This window comes from Lonchura striata, chromosome 17 (assembly GCF_046129695.1).
Source record: "Lonchura striata isolate bLonStr1 chromosome 17, bLonStr1.mat, whole genome shotgun sequence".
In the NCBI taxonomy this organism is placed as follows: domain Eukaryota; kingdom Metazoa; phylum Chordata; class Aves; order Passeriformes; family Estrildidae; genus Lonchura; species Lonchura striata.
Window position 1 is genome coordinate 8,288,105 of NC_134619.1, and position 21,678 is coordinate 8,309,782.

General features: G+C 47.3%; 1 protein-coding gene across 3 annotated transcripts; it reads right to left on the reverse strand.

Moving 5' to 3' along the window:
* Positions 1-1,245: 1,245 nt before the first annotated feature.
* Positions 1,246-20,444, reverse strand: NCOA5 (nuclear receptor coactivator 5). 3 transcript variants are annotated; one of them, XM_021540881.3, is made up of 10 exons: positions 20,324-20,444; positions 17,211-17,397; positions 16,609-16,716; positions 12,559-12,625; positions 8,669-9,028; positions 8,327-8,418; positions 8,085-8,211; positions 5,937-6,136; positions 3,652-3,975; positions 1,246-3,245 (listed from the first exon to the last, which is right to left on the reverse strand). In XM_021540881.3, the coding sequence occupies exons 2-10, from the start codon at positions 17,371-17,373 to the stop codon at positions 2,596-2,598; spliced, it is 2,091 nt and encodes a 696-aa protein (XP_021396556.1). In that variant the 5' UTR covers positions 17,374-17,397; positions 20,324-20,444; the 3' UTR covers positions 1,246-2,595. The 3 variants fall into 3 exon arrangements, with proteins under 3 accessions (XP_021396556.1, XP_021396557.1, XP_021396558.1); XM_021540882.3 differs by lacking the exon at positions 20,324-20,444 and adding an exon at positions 20,071-20,206; XM_021540883.3 differs by lacking the exons at positions 16,609-16,716; positions 17,211-17,397; positions 20,324-20,444 and adding an exon at positions 15,478-15,489.
* Between the last annotated feature and the right edge of the window lie 1,234 nt (positions 20,445-21,678).

A 21,678-nucleotide genomic window follows, 5' to 3' on the forward strand; every position in this document is an offset into this window, starting at 1 on the left:
GCAGCAAGCCACAGGGCAGCAGGGACAGGAGGCACAGGCAGCATCCAGCCTGGGCAGATGCTGGTCCGTGGCTGGATGGACGAGAAGGACGAGACTGCACAAGGGCAAGAGTTGCACTAGAAGAGTCAAGACCCTCCTCTGTGTAGCAGGACTAAAAACTAGCAGAAAGACCGAAGGGTCTGAGATCTGCTGGTTACAACACTTTCTGTGCTACATGTGCAATATATTTGTTATGAATGTTATCACAAAGTCGGTTCATTCAATACTCTTTTAATCACTGTAGCTAGATGTTCTCTGTCCATTCAAGTGACTTTTATTCGAGTGCAATATTTCAATAGACATGTAGTGACCTAGAATGCTTTGTGTTTTAGAGAATCTGTGTGCAGAGCAATGCAATTAAGTTTAAAACCTTGTAAATAAAACAGGTTGCAAACCAAAAAAAAACCCTAATAGGCTTGCATTTAATTTCTGTGTGTGTTTCAGTGTTGTGCATTAGGCCGCCTCGGTGCAGACCCTGTGTTCTCTGTGCAGGTGTTCATGGAGGAGTGGCTCCTCAGCTGTTGAATGCTCCCTGTTAATGCTTTACTGCTTTACCTGTATTCATTTTTCTAGACTCCTGTCTGCACAAAATGCAATAAATGATTTTATTACACCCTTCACTACTTGCACGGGGACTTTTCACTTGCTTCCAGGTCTCCACAGCTATTTTGCACCATTTCCGTAACATGGAGCAAGCCCTCACAGGGTGCAGATTGCAGAGGAAGCAAAGCACAAGGAGAGGAACAGCCTCTCTAAAGGGATGCAGTTCCCACATTTCACTTCACAAAAATCTCAGGTCACCCCACCAAAAGTGTTGTACCGGGCTGCAGGATTGTAGAGGTGGAGAAAGGGATCTATCAGGAGGAGAGACAGAAGACAGACACGCTGCTGTCCAGACAGCCTGTGGGGTGATGGTAGCACAAAGCCATGGGACACCAGTGCTGAAGGCACAGGGACTTGCAGCCCTGACCTTACGCTGGCTTGTGCCACTGGCCTGGACCTGTCCCTCCCACCGCCTGTCACCAGAGAGGTTTTGGACTCCTCACACTGGCTGTGCCACACCTCATCTTCCTGAGGCCACCCCAGGGCTGTGCAAGTCAGGACCTGCGAGGTCCACACACATTCTGCTCAGCATCCAGTGTGGAGCTTCCAGCACAGCTTATCCAGGAGAGGAGAGTAACAACAAACACAGTGAGTGGGAGTACTCAAGTATCAAAAAAATGCAACAAGAATTTTTTTGACCTTTTATTAGAAACTCATGTCCTCTTGTTAACAACACAGAGATAAAAGAAATGCTACAACACAAACCACCTGGGACAAAGAAAATCCTCTGCTTCAATCCACTGCTTTCTTAGTATCTCACAGCTCCCTGCAGGAAGCCCACAGACTCCAAGAAGGCCGTGAGGGGGAGGACCACACAGTTAAGTGATGTTTTCTGTTCTGGTATCAAAGTTATGTTCCCAGTAAAAACACAGTGAGGAATCACTGCCTGATGTACCACTCCACTGTCCGCTGCAGCTACCAAAGTGTTGGAAAAATGTTTAAAATTATGGTACTAACATCTTGGCACTGCCTCTCCTCCTCAGATGGACTGAACATCCATCAACAGCAAGAGGTCTGATAGAGCAGCATTGTCCCCAATACCTGGTGACAGGCTGGAAACTTTTCCCAGTTTCCCAGGGAGAGCCAGCAGCACGTCACTGTGGCTGCAGCTAAGCTACACTAACAGTGGTGCCAAAGACTGTTAAGAAAATGAAATTTACACACCAAATTTACCAGGTTGATCTTAACACTGATTACTCACAGTAGGAAAATTGACAGACCATTTGAAATCTCTGCCTTGGCTGGAAGTTCTTGTTGCAGATGTGTGCTCAGCCCACAGCTGCCAGTCTCTGTGAGTGGTCAGAACATCAGCCTCTCTGCCCAGACAGGGCAGGCCAGCTCTGGATGGACTGCACAGTCCTGGTTACGGAGCAGTGGTCAGGCATGTGCCTCATGATTTTGGCTGCCAGCACTGTCACTGGACTTTCCAAATGAAATATATGCTATTAAAAGGGGAAAAAAAAAAAAAAAAAAAAAAATATATAGTGCCCATTCCACAGTGGTGGGTGTCCAAGGCCCATCAGTTTGCTGCTCTGTTCAGTCCCTTAATTCATCAAAACTGATGATCCAAAACTACACTGAGACCAATCAGTGAGCCCAGACTGCACCTCAATGGGAAGGTGCACCAGGTGCTGGGAGTAAGGAAAATGCAGCAGGACTGAAGCTGCGGCAGGTTCTGGGATGGGACAAGACAACCAATGATCCAACACAGTTCAGCACATCGTGCCGTGGAGGAAACTGAGCATTCTGCTCCAAACATTGCTAACCAGACCAAGGAGAGGGAGGGCAGCGCCAGCAACCGTTGGCAGCAATGCTGCAGGGGGTATGCTCTCGCCAGAGTGGAGACGACATGCATGTCCCGGGCATCTGTCCCCGGCCAAGGATGGGAGACTTCTTTAACAGCTATAAGTATGGAATGGCAAAGGGAAAGGGAATGGGTCCAACAGCTCAGCTCTAATAGTGTCGCTGGTAGGCACCCATTGGTTGCTGGGCTGAGGACCCCGCTCGCCCCTGGGCCACGGTTTGGCTCACAAGGTGGGAGAGTGCAGGACCACTCTGGATAAGGGTGTCCAAGGCTTTCTGTACACTGGGGTTGTCAAAGTTGATACCAGAAGACACCGGCCTTTGGGCAGGCACATTGCCAGGCGCAGGGAGGCGGGTTTGGTGCTGACCATAGAGCGGCTGAGGTTGTGGAGGAGCTCCAGGTCTTGGACCTGCATTTCTCGAAGGGCCTGGGAGAGCAGGAATCTGCGTGTTTGGAGTCTGCAATCTCTGCTGAGCCTGGTTTAAATTTCCAGCATTCATCTGTGCAGGCCGGGGCTGCCCGCCGGCCAGGTTAGCAAAGTTCTGGTTGGGAGTGCTGCCCGAAGAGCCCGCGGAGGCCGCAGGACCGCTGTTTGCCACAGCAGCTGCTGCCGCCCCGCTGTTAAAGAGACTGAGGATTTTTGCTTGAAGCTCCTGCTGAGGAGTAGAAGAGGACACTGGAACAGAAGGAGTAGACACCAGAGGCTGTGAACTCTGATGAGCCTGAGAACTTGGAAGGTTGGACTGACTGCCCAGTGATGATCCTGAAGGTGCCCCCAAAGGTTGTCTTGACATGGGTGCTGGGAAAGAAAGGAAAAGTGGTTAAAACTGCAAATGCCCTTGAAGGGACACCTAAAGAAAACTAATGAAACAGCTACCAAAGACATGGCATCAGTGAACATCCACCCTCAGATCACAGCTGCACAGCTTTGGGAGCCCAAACCACGCTAGAGAAATGAGCGTAGCAGCCCAACCAGTTATGGCAGTCATGCTGTTGCCCTAGGAGAATCCAGCATAAAAGGTCTTCCACATGAATACTCTGAATTGTCTCATGGCATGCACTGACACATCCATCTCAGTAAAATGAGGTACTACATGAGGATGTTATGCTCCCAAACTCCTCTGCAGTCCCAGAACTCTTTTCCTGTCCCAGCCCTGAGGACCACAAACCACCCAGTAAAGTCTGTCTGGGGCTGTGGGACTTACCCTGCAGAGTTTCACTGCTGCCCCGCAGCAACCGTTCCTTCCGGTCTCTCAGGTAATTAATGACTTTATCCATCTCCTCAGCAGTCACATAGCGATTGTCCGCCAGCAGGTTCAAGAGAGTTTGGATCCCGGGAGGGTGACCTCCTCTGACACCCTCCTCCATGGGGGGTGGGCGCTCCCGCTCCTGCAGAATAGCTTCGTCTGCCATCTTGGCAGCCTGCCGGGCGATCTCCTCCCGCTCCTTCTCCCGGGACTCTGTCTTGTAGCGCTCGTAATTCCTTGCCACCAGCACCATGGCATCAGCCTGGGGCATGTTGCGGTGCTCTGCGCAAAGAAGAAATGCTCTGAGTGACCCGAAGTGACCCTGATGGAGGTGCTGTTCCTCCCGCCTGTCAGCACAGCCCAGTCAGCAGCACTCAGGGAATGTGAGTGCAGACTTGGGAACCTCCCAGGCACACAGGAACAATTACATTTTCAAAGCCAACAGAAGACCCACGGCTATCAGCCAGCAAGGCCAGCCTTTCCTCCTGCAGCTGAGGGCTCAGCCCAGAAATGTCTTTCTTGTCTCTCATCAGTTAAAAGGAAAGCAGCTCCCTCTACCTCTCATATAAATTCTCAGTTCTCCAGGATGAGATGGTCCCAGTCATTTTACTGCTAAACCCTTGGACAGATCCAAAACTTGCCCTCTGAAGGGTGTATGCTTCCCAGAGGAGAACAGCCATGGGAATATGTTTGTTTCTGTGCTGCCAGTGCCTTAACATCTTATGTGCACATGCAGCTGGGGAGGGAGCAGCACTAGCTCAGTGTCACATGGCTGCTCACATTCCCCACTCTTGAGGCAACAAGCAGCAATCAAATTCTTCTGTAATAAAATGAGTAATGGGCAATTTTAATGGTGGGTTTTGAGGTCATTATTTCCAACTCCCAAAACACACACATGAACAGTCACCTGAACACAGATTTAAACTGGGAGATCAAAGGGCCTTTACCTTCCTAAAAGTGCCCAAAGCTCTGGGTAGGGTCCTTTTAACACCTGCAGAACATCAAATCCTGCAAGCCTTTTCCTCCTAACAGGAAACTTGGGTTCATTTTAACATTAGTCTGTGCACAGACTGTGAAAGAGTTCCCTGAAACAGACGTGCATGCATGGTGGCCAGGAGTGGTTGAAGTGACCATATCTAATCTCTGGAATGAGCTGTGGATGAACTAACGACTGGAGTTCCCATCACGTCTGATACACCAGCAGATCCAGTGAAGAAAAGAAGCTCTGGCCTCCTGCCAAAGGTTTAACAGGTGTTAAACAAAAGAAGTTGAGAATTAAAACCAAGGTTAGTGGGAAGCCCAGTGGGAGTGCATGTGAGCTGTGTGTCTGCAGGAAATGAGGGAGCTCTCCTATGACATCTGCATCTGATGTTAAAAGAAACTGGGCTTCTCCAGTGAGTGAGCACACACCAAGCACTGAGTGTGCACTCAGAGGTTTCCTCCCCAGATGAACTCACAGAACATTACTTGGGAACACAGTAAGGGAGAAATAACCTTTGAAAGCTCAGCTGTGGTCAAACCAGTCACCTGTGTGACTGTGTGGTCAAACCATTCACAGATTACATGAACAGGCCTACGATCAGGGCAACAACTGCATTCCACCCAATCACATTTTGACAAGGCATTTTTAGTATCTACACCCACCCTCATGCAACAACCAAATCACACCCTGTGATGGAAAGTGATGTGACAAGTGTAAAGGTGCTAAGAAGGTGGAGCCTTGTATACCCAAACACTTTGTAGCTCTATCTTTTAATAACACTTTGTAGTTTTATTTTTTCGTAACTCTTCCCAGTTTCATTATCAAATCTCTACCATTACCAAATCCTTTTAAAATCACCTTTGATTTTAAAATCTGTCCTTTAATTTACCACATTCCCAACACACTATTTCTGAGAGCAAGAAGTGGTAGAGTAAGGTTGGGCTGATATTACTGAGAGGTCTCCCAGAGCAGTGCAGCTCTGGGGTCCACGACGTGCCCTAACACTGCTAAGGCTGGCAGTGTTAGGAGCCAAGAACACAGATGAGATTCCCTCTTGGCAGGAATCAGACATTCCTTTTGACAAGGCACAAATAGAGTATTACGGAAGCTTTCAAGTAATGATATTCACATTTATGACATGGTGTCAAGTAATTTATAACTACTTATGTGACAGCAAGGATGAACTTTGTCCTGTATGAGTCTGCCTGAAAGAAAGGTTCAGAGTGACCACACAATTCCCAGCCTTGTGAGACTGTAGTACCTTGTGGAGTGCCAAACATTATGTTAACCGTGCAAGAACGGTGAACTTGATGCTGCTGGGTGATGACAATTGCAAAAGGAGACCCTCCTCTGCTCACATCGTCCAGGGCTTGTGTCAATGACATCTCTGTGTTGAGGAAGATCAGGTCCACTACCATGCCCAGGTCCCGCACCTTCCTCCCCACGGACTCTGCGTACTCCCTACCACAAAGCAAAGCCAGCAGTTTAACAAATCAGTCACATACAGGAACAGAAACCTTGGCACTGCACCCTCTCCTCCATCTCAGATTCGCTTTTCTGATTACTTGCCCAGCTTCATGACGTTTAACAGGACAGTACTAAAGCAATCCCATTATGGCAATATAAAAGCCCTTATTCTGATCTGAATCAGTAATTTCAGTTCAAGCAAAATAAATTACAAATCAAGTCTTAGCTGAGCTGAGAAACAGAGTGTTTGCAAAGGGATTTACACTATTACAAATTTGTTTACAAATAAATGCGTTTCAACTGAATTCATTAGGGGAAGAAAGTTACGCCAGCAGAGGTCCAAGGGGTACAGAGCAGAGAAGCCAACCTACAGAACTCATTTACTCCTGCTTTGTTCAGTATTTCAACTGTTCAAACATGCTTCATTACTTATTGGCCTGCTCTTTTCTATTAGCTGCTTTCTGCTCTACCCACTGCCAACACAGCATCTCTGGATCCACAGCTCCTGTATACCCTGTCCTACAGACTTCCCTATCCAAACACAAAACTCAGCTCACAAGGCTGAGCTTGAATTGCCAAGGGTTTTATTTAAGCCTACTATACTTAGCACCAAACCTGCACAAAAAGTCTGACAAAATCAATCTGTGTGCACCCACACCTCAAGAAAGAGGGTTATTTTATTGTCTTTGGAGGCAAGTCTGTAATGGTAATTAAAACTGTCCCCTCTTCAACCATCTTTTTAAGAGCTTTGAAGTTAAATGACTGTATCTAAGGCATTCAGGAGTCATCTTTCAACAGGTCTATAGCAGGCGAGATCAGTAGTTCAATACAAGATTTATGAACAGGCTCCAGCTCATATGGTTTGTAGCTGTTACAGACCAAAATGATTCTTGGGATACTAAGCTAATTCCCTGGCACAAAAAAAAAAATATTCTTGGGTCAAGCACAATAACTTGTGGTCTATTAGAATATCTTCCAAAGAATTTTAGCCACCAGGGGATAAAGGATCTAAAATTTCCTCTCAAGATTTGTTCCAATAGGTAATCAACTCCATCAGAAGATTATTTCTAGTTTCACTGCTTCTCCTGTTTCTATTTCCTGCTCTATTTTCTACCAGCAGATGAGGCAAGTGCCAGCTGTCTCTTTCTGCCCCACATGTACAACAAAATTAAAGAAAAGCAACTCTTAATCTTTTCTCTGAAGGGTGAAGGAGACAGAGCTTTAACTTTTCCCCAACATTTTCCTCAGCTTACAAGCCAGATCTGTAATTTATTTACATATTTATTATTCTTTAGTATATTTAATTGTAAAGATACAGACATCAGACCGGTAACATTGTTAAAGCTCTCTACTACTGTGCCAGGTGTACCTCTTGTTCCAGAGTGCCTGCCCTATGAACTCAGTAAGTGCTCAGCCAGCTACAGGAGATGACCCTGGTTACTACTTATACCTGCTTTTGATACCGTCCCCAACTGCCTTCAGCAATGATTTTGTATTTCCTGCACATTGGACTAATGGCAATGACTGGTGTCTGACCTAGGAACCAATCCAGCAGGAGCTCTGAACAAACACCCCCAATCCACCCTGACCCCTGCTCTGTACTGGCACCTGGTAGGCACATATTCCTAAGTTCCATATCATGAAAAACAAGTACAGGACCCTACAACCTGTTGAAATGGTAGGCTGATATGAAGAGTAGGTATAAAAGTATCAGGAGAAGGTATAGCAATAGATTTCAAGGGGGAAATACAAGTAAAGCACAAGATACATTTCCTCATCTCATCAACATATATTCCCAGAAGAAAAATGGGAGCTGTAGCTTCCTGGGGACTCTAAACCCACACTCCTCAAGAGCAACCTGTAAAATAAACAGCCTCAAGGCAGGACTAAGTTTAAATCTTCTACCATGAAATAATAAAACTGATTATAACTATTTTCTTACTTTGTCTGTTTATTCACCACTATCACAGAACAATCCACGGGTCTCTCTGCATCAAAACGTCTCTTGATTTCCTCATAGTACTGACGGTACAGCTCCTCCCGGCGCCGCTCCTCGCGCTTCAGGCGGTCTGAAATGAGCCGCAGGGACAGGACAAGTGACACCCTTCAGACCTGCTCAGAGCACCACAACTGTGGCACGGTGGCACCATGGCACCCTTCCTCTGAAGCTGTACAGGTACTCACCCTCTGGCTCCTTGTAGCGGTCGTAGTAGGAGTCGTCCTTGCGCCGGTAGTAGTCGTCGAAGCGCAGGTAACGGTCGTAAGATTCGTCTCGTCTGCAACATTCAGAAGCAGCAATGGTTTCCTGCAGCACCATCTCAGGCAGCGACTTTGGGCAAAGCATCACACCCAGACCTCCCCCAAATTTAATTTCTGAGGTACCCATCTGCTCCTCGTAAGATACAGAGCAGCACCCAACTGTTCCCAGGCAAGGGTGATTTCCTTAAACACCTGAGACCACTCAAACAGTTGTGTCAGAAATGCCAAAAAACATTACTTTGACAAACAGGATCTTGGAGAGTTTACCTGTACAAAGAGTCCCGGGGATCTCTCATATCCCGTGGGTCCCTTACATCTCGTGCACTTCTCATATCCCGCGGATCCCTGTATCGATCATACAGCGGCTCCCGTGGGTCCCGGAGATCTCTAACATCACGTGGGTCCCTCATGTCCCTTGGATCTCTGATATCCCGTGGGTCTCGCAGGTCCCGTGGGTCCCTGTGGTCTCTGGCATCACGCATGTCTCTAGCTCGAATGTCTCGAGTGTCTCTAGCATCTCGCCCGTTCCTGCCATCCCTGCCATCTCTGGGGTCTCTCCGTGGGCTCCCCCGAAGAGGGGAGCGGTCGCGCCTGGCATCTCGGCCATCCCCATAGGCATACTGGTCTCTGAGGGAAACACCAGGGAAATTCCATTAGCCTGCTAACAACACGAGTAGAGTTACCCTTACATCTCTTACCTGAGGTGCCAAAGTCACCTTTCACAGCAGCTGAATCCTCCCTCTTACCCCACAACAAACATTGACCAAAAGTCATATTTTTTAAGCTGTCTGGAGAAGGTTCTTAATTCTAATACTCAGCACAGCCAAACAAGACCCAGAAAGCTCCTTAATGGAGCACTAAGTGTAGAGCACCTGTGGATGAATTGAACAGGCACTTCAGAAACCACCATTTTAAGGCCTCTGACCTCCAACATCAGCCATAGATGATCTATCAATCACGTTTGACAAATTCTTTGAGAGAATTTAAGGTGATGGAGCACTAAGTGTAGAGCACCTGTGGATGAATTGAACAGGCACTTCAGAAACCACCATTTTAAGGCCTCTGACCTCCAACATCAGCCATAGATGATCTATCAATCACGTTTGACAAATTCTTTGAGAGAATTTAAGGTGATGTAGGCTAATACCCACATATTCACAATAGCCTGGAGTGTTCAAGGGATCCATTAAATTTGCTCATCAATGACAGCAGGACACCTGAAGCAACGTTACTGGCACCTGATTAAAAAAGGAGCAGCTGGCGAGGAAAGACATTGCAGGTTCCATGTTGTGGTTGGATTTGTGCTGACAGAAAGCAAAGACAGCTATGGCCTTGTCCTGGATTTGAGGGATAGCTTCCATAGAGAGGCAGCCTTATGTTTATAATGCCCTGGTTAAGAGGGCACTAAACCCAACCAGCACTGCATCCCCAGTGGCCGCAAAAGACTTCTCTGTTGGATCTGAATGATCCATCTCATTCAGACTTCATACTGTAGTCTTCAGAGGCAAGGAAGAATAATGTTCCAGTCTTCATCTTTTCCCAAAGCAGTAGGGTTTTTTTCAGGTTGTATTCTGTTTTCCAGAGAAGACTATAACTTCACTGTAGTCAAAACAAAGCATTAAAAAAAAATACTGTGGAGAAACTATGAAGCTTCATGTGTTTGGACTAGTTTTTCCCCAAAATAGTGACAACCATCAGGAAAAAAACCCCATTTTTAAAAATCTTTTTATTTCCCATAGTTGACATGACTTTTACAGTCCTCAAACAGCCTAATCTAGTTTATGAAAGATAAACAGAACCTACGTATGCATCCACTGCAGTGCAGCCACATAGAGATCAGCTGGAGAGAACGAGTCAGATAAGCCCAAGTTTGGTGTTAGGCAGAGTAACAGGAATGAGATGGAAGAGCAATCTGTGCGTGGATTTTGGTGTCAGACATCCAGCTGTGCTGGGAACACATAAGAGTGCTGGCATTCTCTGTTTGTATGTCAGATACAAACCAGATTTTGAGATGCCACCAAGAGCACACATAGCTGCCTTGTTTGACATAATGAATTTGCAGAGAGCCAGGTGTAAACTTCTTCAGCTTCTTGGACATATAAATCCACTTTTTGTTTGTGATCTGCATAGAAGCCACATCCTGTGAGAGACACAGCATAGTGCCCTTCCCGCAAAACCTACAAGGAATGATGACTGAAGCTCAGGGGAAACTTCTGACTTGTTCTAATGGATACTGAGTAACTGATCTTTCCATAGGTGTGAGACCATTTAGCAAAACAACCAGATGCAGGGGAATTGTTTGGCATATGACATTTATTCCAGCTGGAGTGGGGGGGACCAGAACAGGCCACGTTCATTATCCGCAGAGACAAATAGATCCGGAATGAACAACGCACAACTGCGACAGGAGGAGAGATGTGGCACAGGCACCCTCAGCTCTTGTGCCCGCATGGCTGCCCTGCTCGAGGGAGACAGCAGCACAAAGACACAGCTTCCACCTTCTGCTTCCACACCTCAGTCACCAAGGTCTGACTCCTGCAGCATCAGCACCACTGCCTGCATCTGCCTGGGATTTGGCCCTGCTGGCCCAGCACCGCTGTGTGCGGCGCAGCGTGGGGCTCTGCAGCAGTGGCAGCAGCAGCTGTTGCTCCCAGGCCACAGTGTGGTCCAGAGCCCATCGATCACAGCCATGCCCAGGACATGATGACTGTGACCCCCACCACGTGTGCCCAGAGTGCTGCCTGGGACCTGGTGCTAACCCCATGTGATGGCCATGGTGTATGCAGTGCCAGCTGAAATCCAGTGCATGTCACAGTGGCACGAAAGCCTTTGGCTACTGTCCAGTCACGTCCAATGCTCCTTAGGACTGCAGCACAGGTACCTGGCTCTTGCACATATGCAGGGTGACATAGGTTGCAATGCCCGTGGCATCAGTGTCTGTGCTTGTCCCTCTGCAGTGCAGTGCAAAGATCAATGCTCATGGTACAGATGCCTGCCCCTCACCCTGCAGTGCTGCAGCATTGGTGGCACTGAGGCAAAAGATGTGCCATCAGTGCCTGGTGCTCACATATTCCCAGGGTCCTCCCACCAGCACCAGGTACACCCCAGGCCCAAGACTTGCTGCATCTGCCACAGGAATCCCAGCACTTCTTGGGCCTGATGCCCACATGCTGGTCTCTGCAAGCACATTTGGCCCTGTGTAGGGTTAAGTGCAGTGCATAAAAATCCTAGATGGTGCCAAGAATTGCAGCTACTCATTCTCTGCTTTTTTGTTTTCTTTTGGTGGAGATGTCTTGCTAGTTGCACTTTCCCCTCATTTTTGGTAATTTAACAGTTCAAGCTAGTAAAGCACACTAGATGTGGCACCTCAGTTACCTTCAAGTCCAACAACTTTTTCATGGAAAGCTTTACAGCAGAGGCACACAGGGTGGATACCAAACACTGGAGCATATCTTTGTGTGCTTCCTAGTGATGCTGTGGAAAGGAAACTGAAGTCGTCTTCCTGTGACAGGCCAATCCGTATCTTTTCCCCTTGTCTGTGGTTGCCTACACAGAGGAGGTGAAAGAGGTGAATGTGTAGTGCCCAGTGCAGTGGGGGAAGCCAGGAGAAGCTGGAGAGTACAGCAGTGACTGCACAGGTGGGGCTGGCTCCAAGCTCTGATAACACAACCACATGTGCAGACAGGACCATGCAAGAAATATTTGCTCTGTCTTGTGTTTTCTTCAAGTGCTCTTTTCCAGTCTCATGGTAGCATTGGAAGCTTTCAACATCAGAAGAGGCAAGGTCCCAAGATTCTCTGCACTAGAAATGCTGCAGCCCCTTGGCATTCTCTAGATATGTCTCATCTTCTCTAATCCTTGGAGGCAGGAGCAAACATCAACTGTATTCTTCCTCCCAAGTCTCTTACAGCCTGTGCTGCAAAACTGAATGCTGGGCTGCAGTAATGGCAGCAGACACAAAGTTTCCCTCGTGCCTCCCAAGGCGCCCAAGCCAAAAGGGCTCTCAGAGGTGGAGCAGACACTTTCCTGCTGGACCATCACTGTTTGACTGGGGAGGTGGCAGTAGGGAAGAGACACAGACATTTAGCACAGGCCGCTGGGCTCACGCCCCAAAGGCCTGAATTCCTAGTACAACTCACTGCTTCCAGGTACTTTACCTTCGTGTGGGACTGGACCTTGATGAAGCCTTATTCATATTTCTTCTTTCCACTGCTTTATTAATATCTGTAAAGAATAATCAACCCATCTGTTCAATGCTATGAAACAAAAAAAAGATCATCAGCACAATTCAAATGAAAGCAACTTAAGCTCAACAACATCCAGATGGTGCAAGGAAATCCATTCAGCAGAGAGACATTGTCACTTTGACAATTTTTTTATTAAGTTTAGACAGTACATCATAATGAAAATTTCATGGATTTCTTTGACTTCAAAATAGGGTGGACAGCTTGGGTGAAGTTTTAACCCTGCATGTTCAGGCCTACATCCAGACTCTTCCTTCCATAAGAGAACCTCTTTCTTCTGCAGTCTATGAGCAAGCAGAAAGCGACTCATGGACTCTAGGAGAAAAAGCAGAGTCTGAAAACCTCCGAGAAAGGAATGATGGCCAGCACAGTCTTAAATTCACAGCCAGTCCTGTTCAACGGAGCATGCTGATACCCTTGTTGGAAATAATCCAAGGGTTCTCAAAGGGACACGAGCAACTGCCTTCCAAGAGACTGCTGCAGCATTAAAGTGCACGGCCCCCACCACTGAGAAATGGATCCAGAAGCCTGGAACACAGGCTCCTTATGAAGTCAACATGGTGCGTTCAAAACACCATTGTAAATGTGATGCAGACTAAGGCAACAGATCAGAAATTTGAAAACTGGTTGGCTTTTGAGCATCTCTGTGAAAAACACCATGAAGGGAACCACAAAGAAGGAAGAGAGCTGAAGAAACAGAATCTTGTCCTCAACCCACAAAAGTGAAGTTGCCCAGAACTGGCAGGGACCCACACTGTTCTCAAAGCCTCTCACGACAGCTGACTGAAGATGAAATAATGCACTGGAGGGGGGGCAAGAGCAAAGAGCAACGTGACTTTGGACACTTTACTGAGATCCTTTTAAGGAAAAGAACCCAAATCTAGGCCCTATCTGCTCCTCCAGAATCTATCAACAATTAACATTTCTGATGAGTTACTTGCATTAACCATTTTCAAAGCTCTTACATGAGAATATAAACTGAATATGCTGTAATGTTGTTAGGCAGACTCAGTCTTAATATCTTCTATAACATCCCAAACTATTCTTCATTATTTTCAAATTTAAAATTGTAATTAAGGGATCAGGTCTAATTTTTGTTCTTGATGTCACTCAGACAGCATGTTGCCTCTCAGAGGGGGCAGAGAAGCAAGTGCAATCTGAACATTAACTACAACTGCAGCATAACACCATTCACAGGACCCCAAAGCACCTCCCCAGGATCAAACACAGCTGCAGGGTCTACTGTTACAAACTACATCTGAAGGACATTTATTCTCTAAATAAATTTTCTCTAAATAAATAAATCTTTTACTACTAAAGATATGAAAACACTACTGTGCATTTGTGGAAATACTTGTATAATGCTACACTGGAGTTAAACTCTCCCAAAACTTTTTACCTGTGTTATTAATGATTGTATTTAATACTCAGACTGTATAACTGAAGTAACTGTTCTTGCATTCATTTTTAGTTGGTATTTTTGCCCCTTAAAGTCAAGTGTTATCTTTAAGCAAGACACTAGCTGCTTTCTTTGGTTTAAGATTATTTTTATTTTCTGTTTTAAGATGGCATTGAAGAAACCTATTATGATTTTTACACTCGATATCATACATTTCTTTCAAATAAAAAAGGTATTTAGAGCTCCACAAAAATATTTTACTAGAAGAAGAAGAAAAAAAAAAACTTTGACAGGCATCCTTTTCTTGTGCCAAACAAACACATTTAGTAACATTTTATTTAATGCCAACAGCATTTACAAGTTAAATATTTTAACACTGACAAAACTTCGGGAAAAAAAAGCCCCAAAAAAAGTCTTCTGTCCTGTAGGAGTTTGAGATGACAAGGCCACTGTAATCACACAGTGTAACCTTCTGATCAAACACAGGTGACAGGAGTTTCTGGAATCCGTCTATCTCAAGTGCAGCAGTGGCACTGAACTAGTGCTTATCTTTTAGTAAAACATCCAATTCCAATTTAAAAGTCTTCAGAGCACAGAAACCACCACAGATCCAATAAATTACTCCAGAAGCCAATTACTCTGCTGTTAGAGAAAAGTCTTTATTCACATTTAAGGCATTGTCACACTTATGCCTACTACACTAAAACTCCCTGATCCCCAGATCTGTCTGTAACAGAGATCACATCACTCCTTTCTCTTGAGATTTTTGCTTGTGCTCCTTCTTTAATTCTAAACCTCTGCGAGGTTTTTTCAAGGCTTTTCCAATTCAGAATAATCCTTTTGAACCACGCATACCAAAACTGAGCACTCTTCCAGCAGCAAAATCCCACAGGTACCAAAACCTCCCTACTTGCACACCTGTGTTTTGCACAGCCAAGGACAACCAAAGCACTCTGGCTGGTGCAGACCTTCCCTGTCAGCTTCACTTAAAGCTCAGGTCTGTCTGTATCCAGGGCAGGAAGTCCAGGTCCTTTCACCATCAGAGACTCAATCTTCTTTATTTCACCCTTTTTGTAAAACATGTTTTTCTCTCCACATCATTTATAAAAGCCCTGTATGGCCAGGACTCAGTTTTTCTAGACCACCACTCAAAGCACTGAGAAATTCCATTGTGTTACATCTATTCAATTCTAGATTCACTTGAAATCAATTTAACTCTGCTGTTTTTAACTGTTCTCATTTCTTATCAAGTCAAACACCTTACAGCAATCTGTACACTAACACTACTGCTTCCAGCCCCAGAGCTTGCAGTACCATAAGAGTAACTCAGACAGGATTTATTTTGATGGACATTAATCAGTTGCCTTCTCATCAGTGTCAGGTGAAAGAATACCTTTGTTCCCAGGCTCTGATGCCAGGTTCATTCCACTTACCCTGCTTAGTGGCTCACCTGCAGCACTCTACCAGCTCCCTGGAAACTCCCTCGTTTTCCAAGGCTTGTGGAAAAACACCAGTAACAGACCAGGCAGGTCAGTAGTTCACTGAGCCTCACTGACGTTAATTCTTTTGAGAGCTCTAGATTTGGTAGCTGCAGTTTTACCTTTTTGGTTTTGCTACTAAAATGGAAATTACATTAAACACATCTCCTGTCTCTTCAAAAACAGACAGCAGAAACATTAACTGGTCTTCTCAGTTAGAAATTTTATCACTGCCATTCAGTTACCCTTAGCTTCAAAACAGCCAAAGTTGTTCCTATTTAAGTCTCTACATTTCGATAATGCTGGACATCATTTCTTGTATCCTTCTACCCTTCTTGTCTATTTGCCTTCATTTCCATCTTCAGGCTCCTATTTGTTACTGCACATACACCTTCCCACAGGTTACTATTTATTCCTCCTGTCATTCTTTTTTAAGTCACACTGTTTTTCTTCAAATTATCATAGGCTTACTTTGAAAGTAATTTTTTCCTTGCATTTAAAAGCTTATTCGTGGATTTCTAACCATTCATGTCCATTTAAGTCTGCTCCCAGCACATTTAGCAGAATTATCTTCATCTTTATTAAAATATCCTTTTTAAGGATATTTTATTTATTTAATATCCAGTATTTATAGCACTACTTAAAGGCTGGCTCCACTTGTGCAAAAATCCCAGCTAAGTTTACTTAGCCAACCAGCCGCTAAGCGCTGTGACCAATTCCTTTGAGCACGTCAAGATGAAGCCCAGGTTTTGGTTTACAAATGTTATTAAACTCTGTGCTGGACATTTCAATGATCCCTTTCCAGGCTCATTTGCTGCACAGTTTCTTCTCTGTTCTTAAGGCTAACAGACCTTTCCAAACACTAACACATAAAAATTCAGGCTGAGACCCAGGCAGCAAGGTGAACCACACTGCAGGTGAAGCACACAGCAGGAACTCAAGAGGCAAACACATTCTGATTAAATTGGTCAAGACTAAGGCCAGACAAGTGTCACATCGTGACCTTTCCAGAGGGCTTTAAAACAACAGCACTCTTTCTCCCGAACGCATGCTGGGGTCAGGAGAGCAAGGAGCAGTTTTCCTTACCTAATCTATACCCTTTATAAAGGCGACCCTTCTCACCGTCCAGAGCGGCCTGGACATCTTCTAGACGGTCATACTGCACGAACCCATAGCCATGGTACATGCTGAGGGCTGCAAGAGTTAACAGCAGGGCAAGACCGGTTACAACCACAGACAGTGCTGACCCACACCCGGCCACCGCTAACCCCACCAGCTGCACTCTACCCAGAAACAACTGTGCAAGCTTCCTGGGAAAATCAAATCCACCAGGATCAAAGTGCAGAGTTCAAAGACTCTGATCAAGTTTTTTCTGACAGGGCAGTGACCAAAATACAGACTGTGAAGTGACCAAGATTTGATTAAGAGGCTATGAAAGAGTATTGTGACATCACACTGCGACCCTAAAAGCTAAAACATAGCTGATATATTTGCATTACGTTTGAGCTGTACTGAAGGAATCTCTTTTCCAGACAAAATGCAGGCAGAGAAAATTATCATTAAAAGGTCACTATTTAGGAACAACATTGGTCACTCCTCTCATCATCATCAAATAGCATTTGACAAGCATGAAGCAATATTTCTCCCTGAAATCCCTGCCACAAAAAGGCATAAGATAATATACTAACCCCTGATTTTGCCATATTTTGAAAAGATCTCTTCCATTTCTTCACGAGTCATGTGGTCTGTAGGCAAATTGCCGACAAAAAGTCTTCTCTCTAAATCCTGAGGATTGGTGCTGTTAGTGAAGTCGCTCTGTTTGATGCTATTGCTCTTGCGTACTCGAGGCATTTTGCTTTCGTTCCAAATCCAACTCTTCGCAAAAAAAAAAAAAATGGCCATGCATATAATTTCAATCCATGACATTAAAATTAAACTGGAACAAGATTAAACTTAACAGCTTTGCAGACTAGAAGCCAACTGGGTCTGCTTGACGCAAATTTCACTCCAGAGAAATCCTAATATGAGGGACACAGAGGTCAGGCAAAAACATTCACTGCAGCATTCTGGTTGAGCTTTTCTGTAATACTGAAAGGTAGCAAACCTAATTATTTTGCAGATAGGTTTTAATGGTTTGACTCCAAACTGAGATACAAATAAAACTAATTTTCCACTCAAACTCCTTAACTTTAAGCTCTTCAACATGCCCGTTGTTGTCACATCTAGTTCTTCAATCCACTGACAAGAAATAATGAAATTTATGCAATATTTTAATAAGCGGAAAGGAAACACTCATTGCAACATTGCATAATAGCACCCAAATATACCAGCAGGGCTTGGAATGAAGTATCAGGAAATACTGCTGAAATACTTGTAAGTGACCACATCTGGATCACTTCACTACATGTGAAATCTCAGCTTTCCAATCCCGGAAAGCACAGCTCTTTATCTGCATCTCAGTTAGACAGCATACCCTTGCCCCATGGAGATGTCAGCTCCCACAGCAGGCGGGTCCATAGCTGGGAATTTAACCACCCCCAGGTAAATGCTGCACCATTCCTCACCTCCCTCATGCAGAAAAAGCACATTCCTTTAGTTCACACAGCTGGAGCAGTCAGCAACATTCACTGCACAAACTCACCCAAACAAATAAAAAAAGAAACACCCCAGAAAAAAAAAAAAACTAACAAAAAACAAACACTGCCAAGGCTAACAAAAACCCACCATCCCCGGGATTCAGACCTTCTGGCTTAAAATTCACCTTTAGATAAAGCTTAGATAAATTAATAACACTGAAACTTTCAAGGTGAACTCAAAGTTTGAAAATTATTTAATAAAGTTGTTCTACTTCCTAAACATTCACCCACAGAAATGCAGGATGGGATTTTCTGATTGTAACATGCAAGAAGCTTGGAAAAAGAAAGATGATGAAATTGAGTGTATCAACAGAAACTTATCTTTTTAATAATGCAATGCCTATAACCAAGATACTCCCTAACAGTCCCCTGGAGTAAATACAATTTAAAAGTCATCTCTAAATAAATAAATCAAATATCAAAATAGATAAGACGACTCTATATGAATACTTAACTGGCATGAAAAATACATCTACTCAGATCTTAGACATAAAATGTATTTATTTATCCTTTAAAGATCAATAAATTTCAGATTTGTATCACTCTTGCCCCTTTTTAGGAAACCCTCCAGAGATGGGGGGCAGAGAACGCTTCCTTGTCTAATAATTAACTGCCAGAACCGGGGTGAGGAAAACAAACTCAACACCCAAAACAAAATCCAACAAAATTAATCTCCTCTATCATATTTGCCCCAGTCCCCCTCCAAGTTTGTCCACACACATACACAGTTTTATCTTCCCCATGAGTAGTAACAAATCCCATTTTTTTAATGCAAAAGCACTGGACTTCTATTCCACTACTGCAGCTCAAGTTCTCATCAGTTGAGGGTACAGAAGCTTTCAAAATTTCCTCAAAATGAATAAGAGGCAATAAAATATAGAAAACACCATCTAGCTCGAGATCCCACTCAGAGCAGAATGCAGTGCACAGGCACACACAGCAAACAGGTGTCACACATGCCTGTAGCTGCTGGCAGGACAGCTCACTTTCAGTACAAAAAGCTGTAAGAAATTCCCTTTCGTGTTCCTTCGGGGTGGGGATAGCAGGGGGTGTCTGAGGAAGAGGCTGCAAGAACTTTCCACGTTAAGAAAACCAGAGAGCCATTTTCCAACTTCAAAACAATCAGTAAATCAGATGAGTTATCCCAGAACTCTCATCTAAGATAATTCACTGCCTCTTACCCTTTTCCACATGGCAGATTACATAGTTAAGGGCCATTTAGTGATCATAAGACCAGAATAAATGAATGTTGTCCCACCTCTGGGCACGCTACGTCAGGTGAACACCTAATTCCCACATTAAGTCCTGTTGTACAAATGCAGCCAGAGAGGCACCGGGGCACTTTAAAGGTGCCAATTCCCCGCGCAGTAACTCTGGGTCCTACCACAGGACAGCCCACGGCACCTCATGAGCCCACAAGCGCTCTGGAAATCAATTAAAGCCACATCTCTCTAAAAATCTTATATTTAAAACCAGAGTCGTTTATTAATAGCGCTACAGCCTCAAGGAAGCAAGACTGCTGGAGTGGGACATTGCATCTGATTTGCCACAAGCGAAACTCCGCACAAGTCTCCAGCAAGTTCAGGGGCAGAGCAGAAACAGCGGGCACGGAGGGCAGAGGTGCCGAGGAGCGGGGAGCTTCCCCCGGGGCAGGAGCTTCCCTCGGAGCGGAGCCGCGCTCTCCCCAGCGCCAGCAGGGCCCTCCGGGGGCAGCGCTGGCACCGCCCGGCCCGGCCCCCCGCACACGGTAACCCGGAGAGCGCCTCCGCCTTCCCCCCGTCAGAGCGCGCCCCGGCCGGCCCCTGCCCCGGGCCCCTGCCCCGGGCCCCGCCGCAGCTCCCGGGGCAGCGGGGAGGAACCCCCGGCCGGGAGCTTCCCCGGCGGCCGCCGCTCCCACCCGTGCTCCCCCTACCTCCGCCCGGGGCTGCCAGCGCCGCTCACCCGCACAGCGGCTACTCCGGGGGTGCGGGGCGGCCCCACCGAATCCCGGTGATCCCGCGCTGCCCGGACGCGAGGCGGAGGCGCGGCCCGCCCGCAGGCCGCGAGGCACGCCCGGCCCGGCCTCAGCCGAGAGCCGGGAGGGACCGGGCCCTCAGCGGGGCTCGCTGCCGGTAGCCTCTCGCTCGGGCGCTCCGCGCAGCGGGGCCGCGGGCCCGCAGACTCACCGCCGCTCCCGGCCCGGTCCCGGTGCCCCGTCAGGCCGCCGCCGCCAGGACAAAGGCGCCACCCGCCACTACCGCACGGCGCCGTCGCAAGGAGGAGGAGGGGGAAGCACGGTTGCTATGGCGATGTAGCGCGCTTTACGGCGCGGCGGCGCACCGCCATGCCTGCCGAGGCAAAGGCCACTTGCCCCGGCTCCCGGCATGTCCCGCGGCACGGCGCTGCAAGGCACGCCGGGAGTTGTAGTGCCGAGGAGGCCAGGCGGCCGCTGGGTGGCGCTTTCGGACCTCGCGCGGGGGAGGCGGCGGGATCGGGATCGGGATCAGACAGGGACGGGGATCAGACTGGGACAGGAACCGGGATCGGGATAGGACCGGGACCGGGATCGGGATCGGACCGGGACCGGGATTGGGATCGGGATCAGACTGGGACAGGGACCGGGACTGGGATTGGGATCAGACAGGGATCGGGACCGGGACCAGGATCAGATTGGGACTGGTATCAGGATCAGACTGTGACAAGGACTGGGATCGGGATCAGACTGGGACAGGGACCGGGATCAGGATCGGGATCAGACTGTGACAGGGACTGGGATCGGGATCAGACTGGGACAGCGACCAGAATCAGGGTCAGACTAGGACAGGAACCAGGATTAGGATCAGGATCAGACTGAGACAGGGATCAGGATCGGGATCAGACTGCTGTTGAGACAGGAGTAGATGTCGGGGTCAGACAGGGACCGTATGGGGCTTTTGAACGGGACCGGGACCGGTGTCAGGATCGGGACCGGGGTGGGGATCAGACCAGGACAGGTTCTGAGACTGGAACCGCGATTGGGATCAGACCGGAGCCGGGGCCAGGGCCAGGACCGGAGTGTCCTTGCCCCGTTCAAGGGGCAGCGTTCCCGTGCTGCACCCCTAGCGCCGGTGCCGCCCCGAGCAGCAGCTGCCCCGGTACTCTGTCCCGCTCTGCGGGTAGCGGGGTCGGGGGCTCTCGTAGGGGCTCCCACCTGAGCAGCTCCTGCCGAGCGGGAGCACGGGCCCCCGCTGCCGCCCGGGACCGGGAGCAAGAGGCGCTCACAGCCCGTGGCCACGGGAGAACCTGCTCAGGCAGTGCCCGGCGCCGCGGGGATTTCCCAGGCCAGGTCCACAGGAGTCGGGCCCAGAAATCCCCTTCTCTCCGCAGCCGCCCCCTTCGCCCTCGAGATTCCCCAGGGACCCTTCGTGCTCCCGAGTGAGTCAGTTCTGGGAAGTGACATTGGGCCGGGGAATCCAGAGCGCTCGGTTCCCAATTCCCGCTGCCCGCGGGGAGCGCGCTGCCCTTCTGCCGGGAGCAGCTGTGCCCTGGCGATGGCCGATTG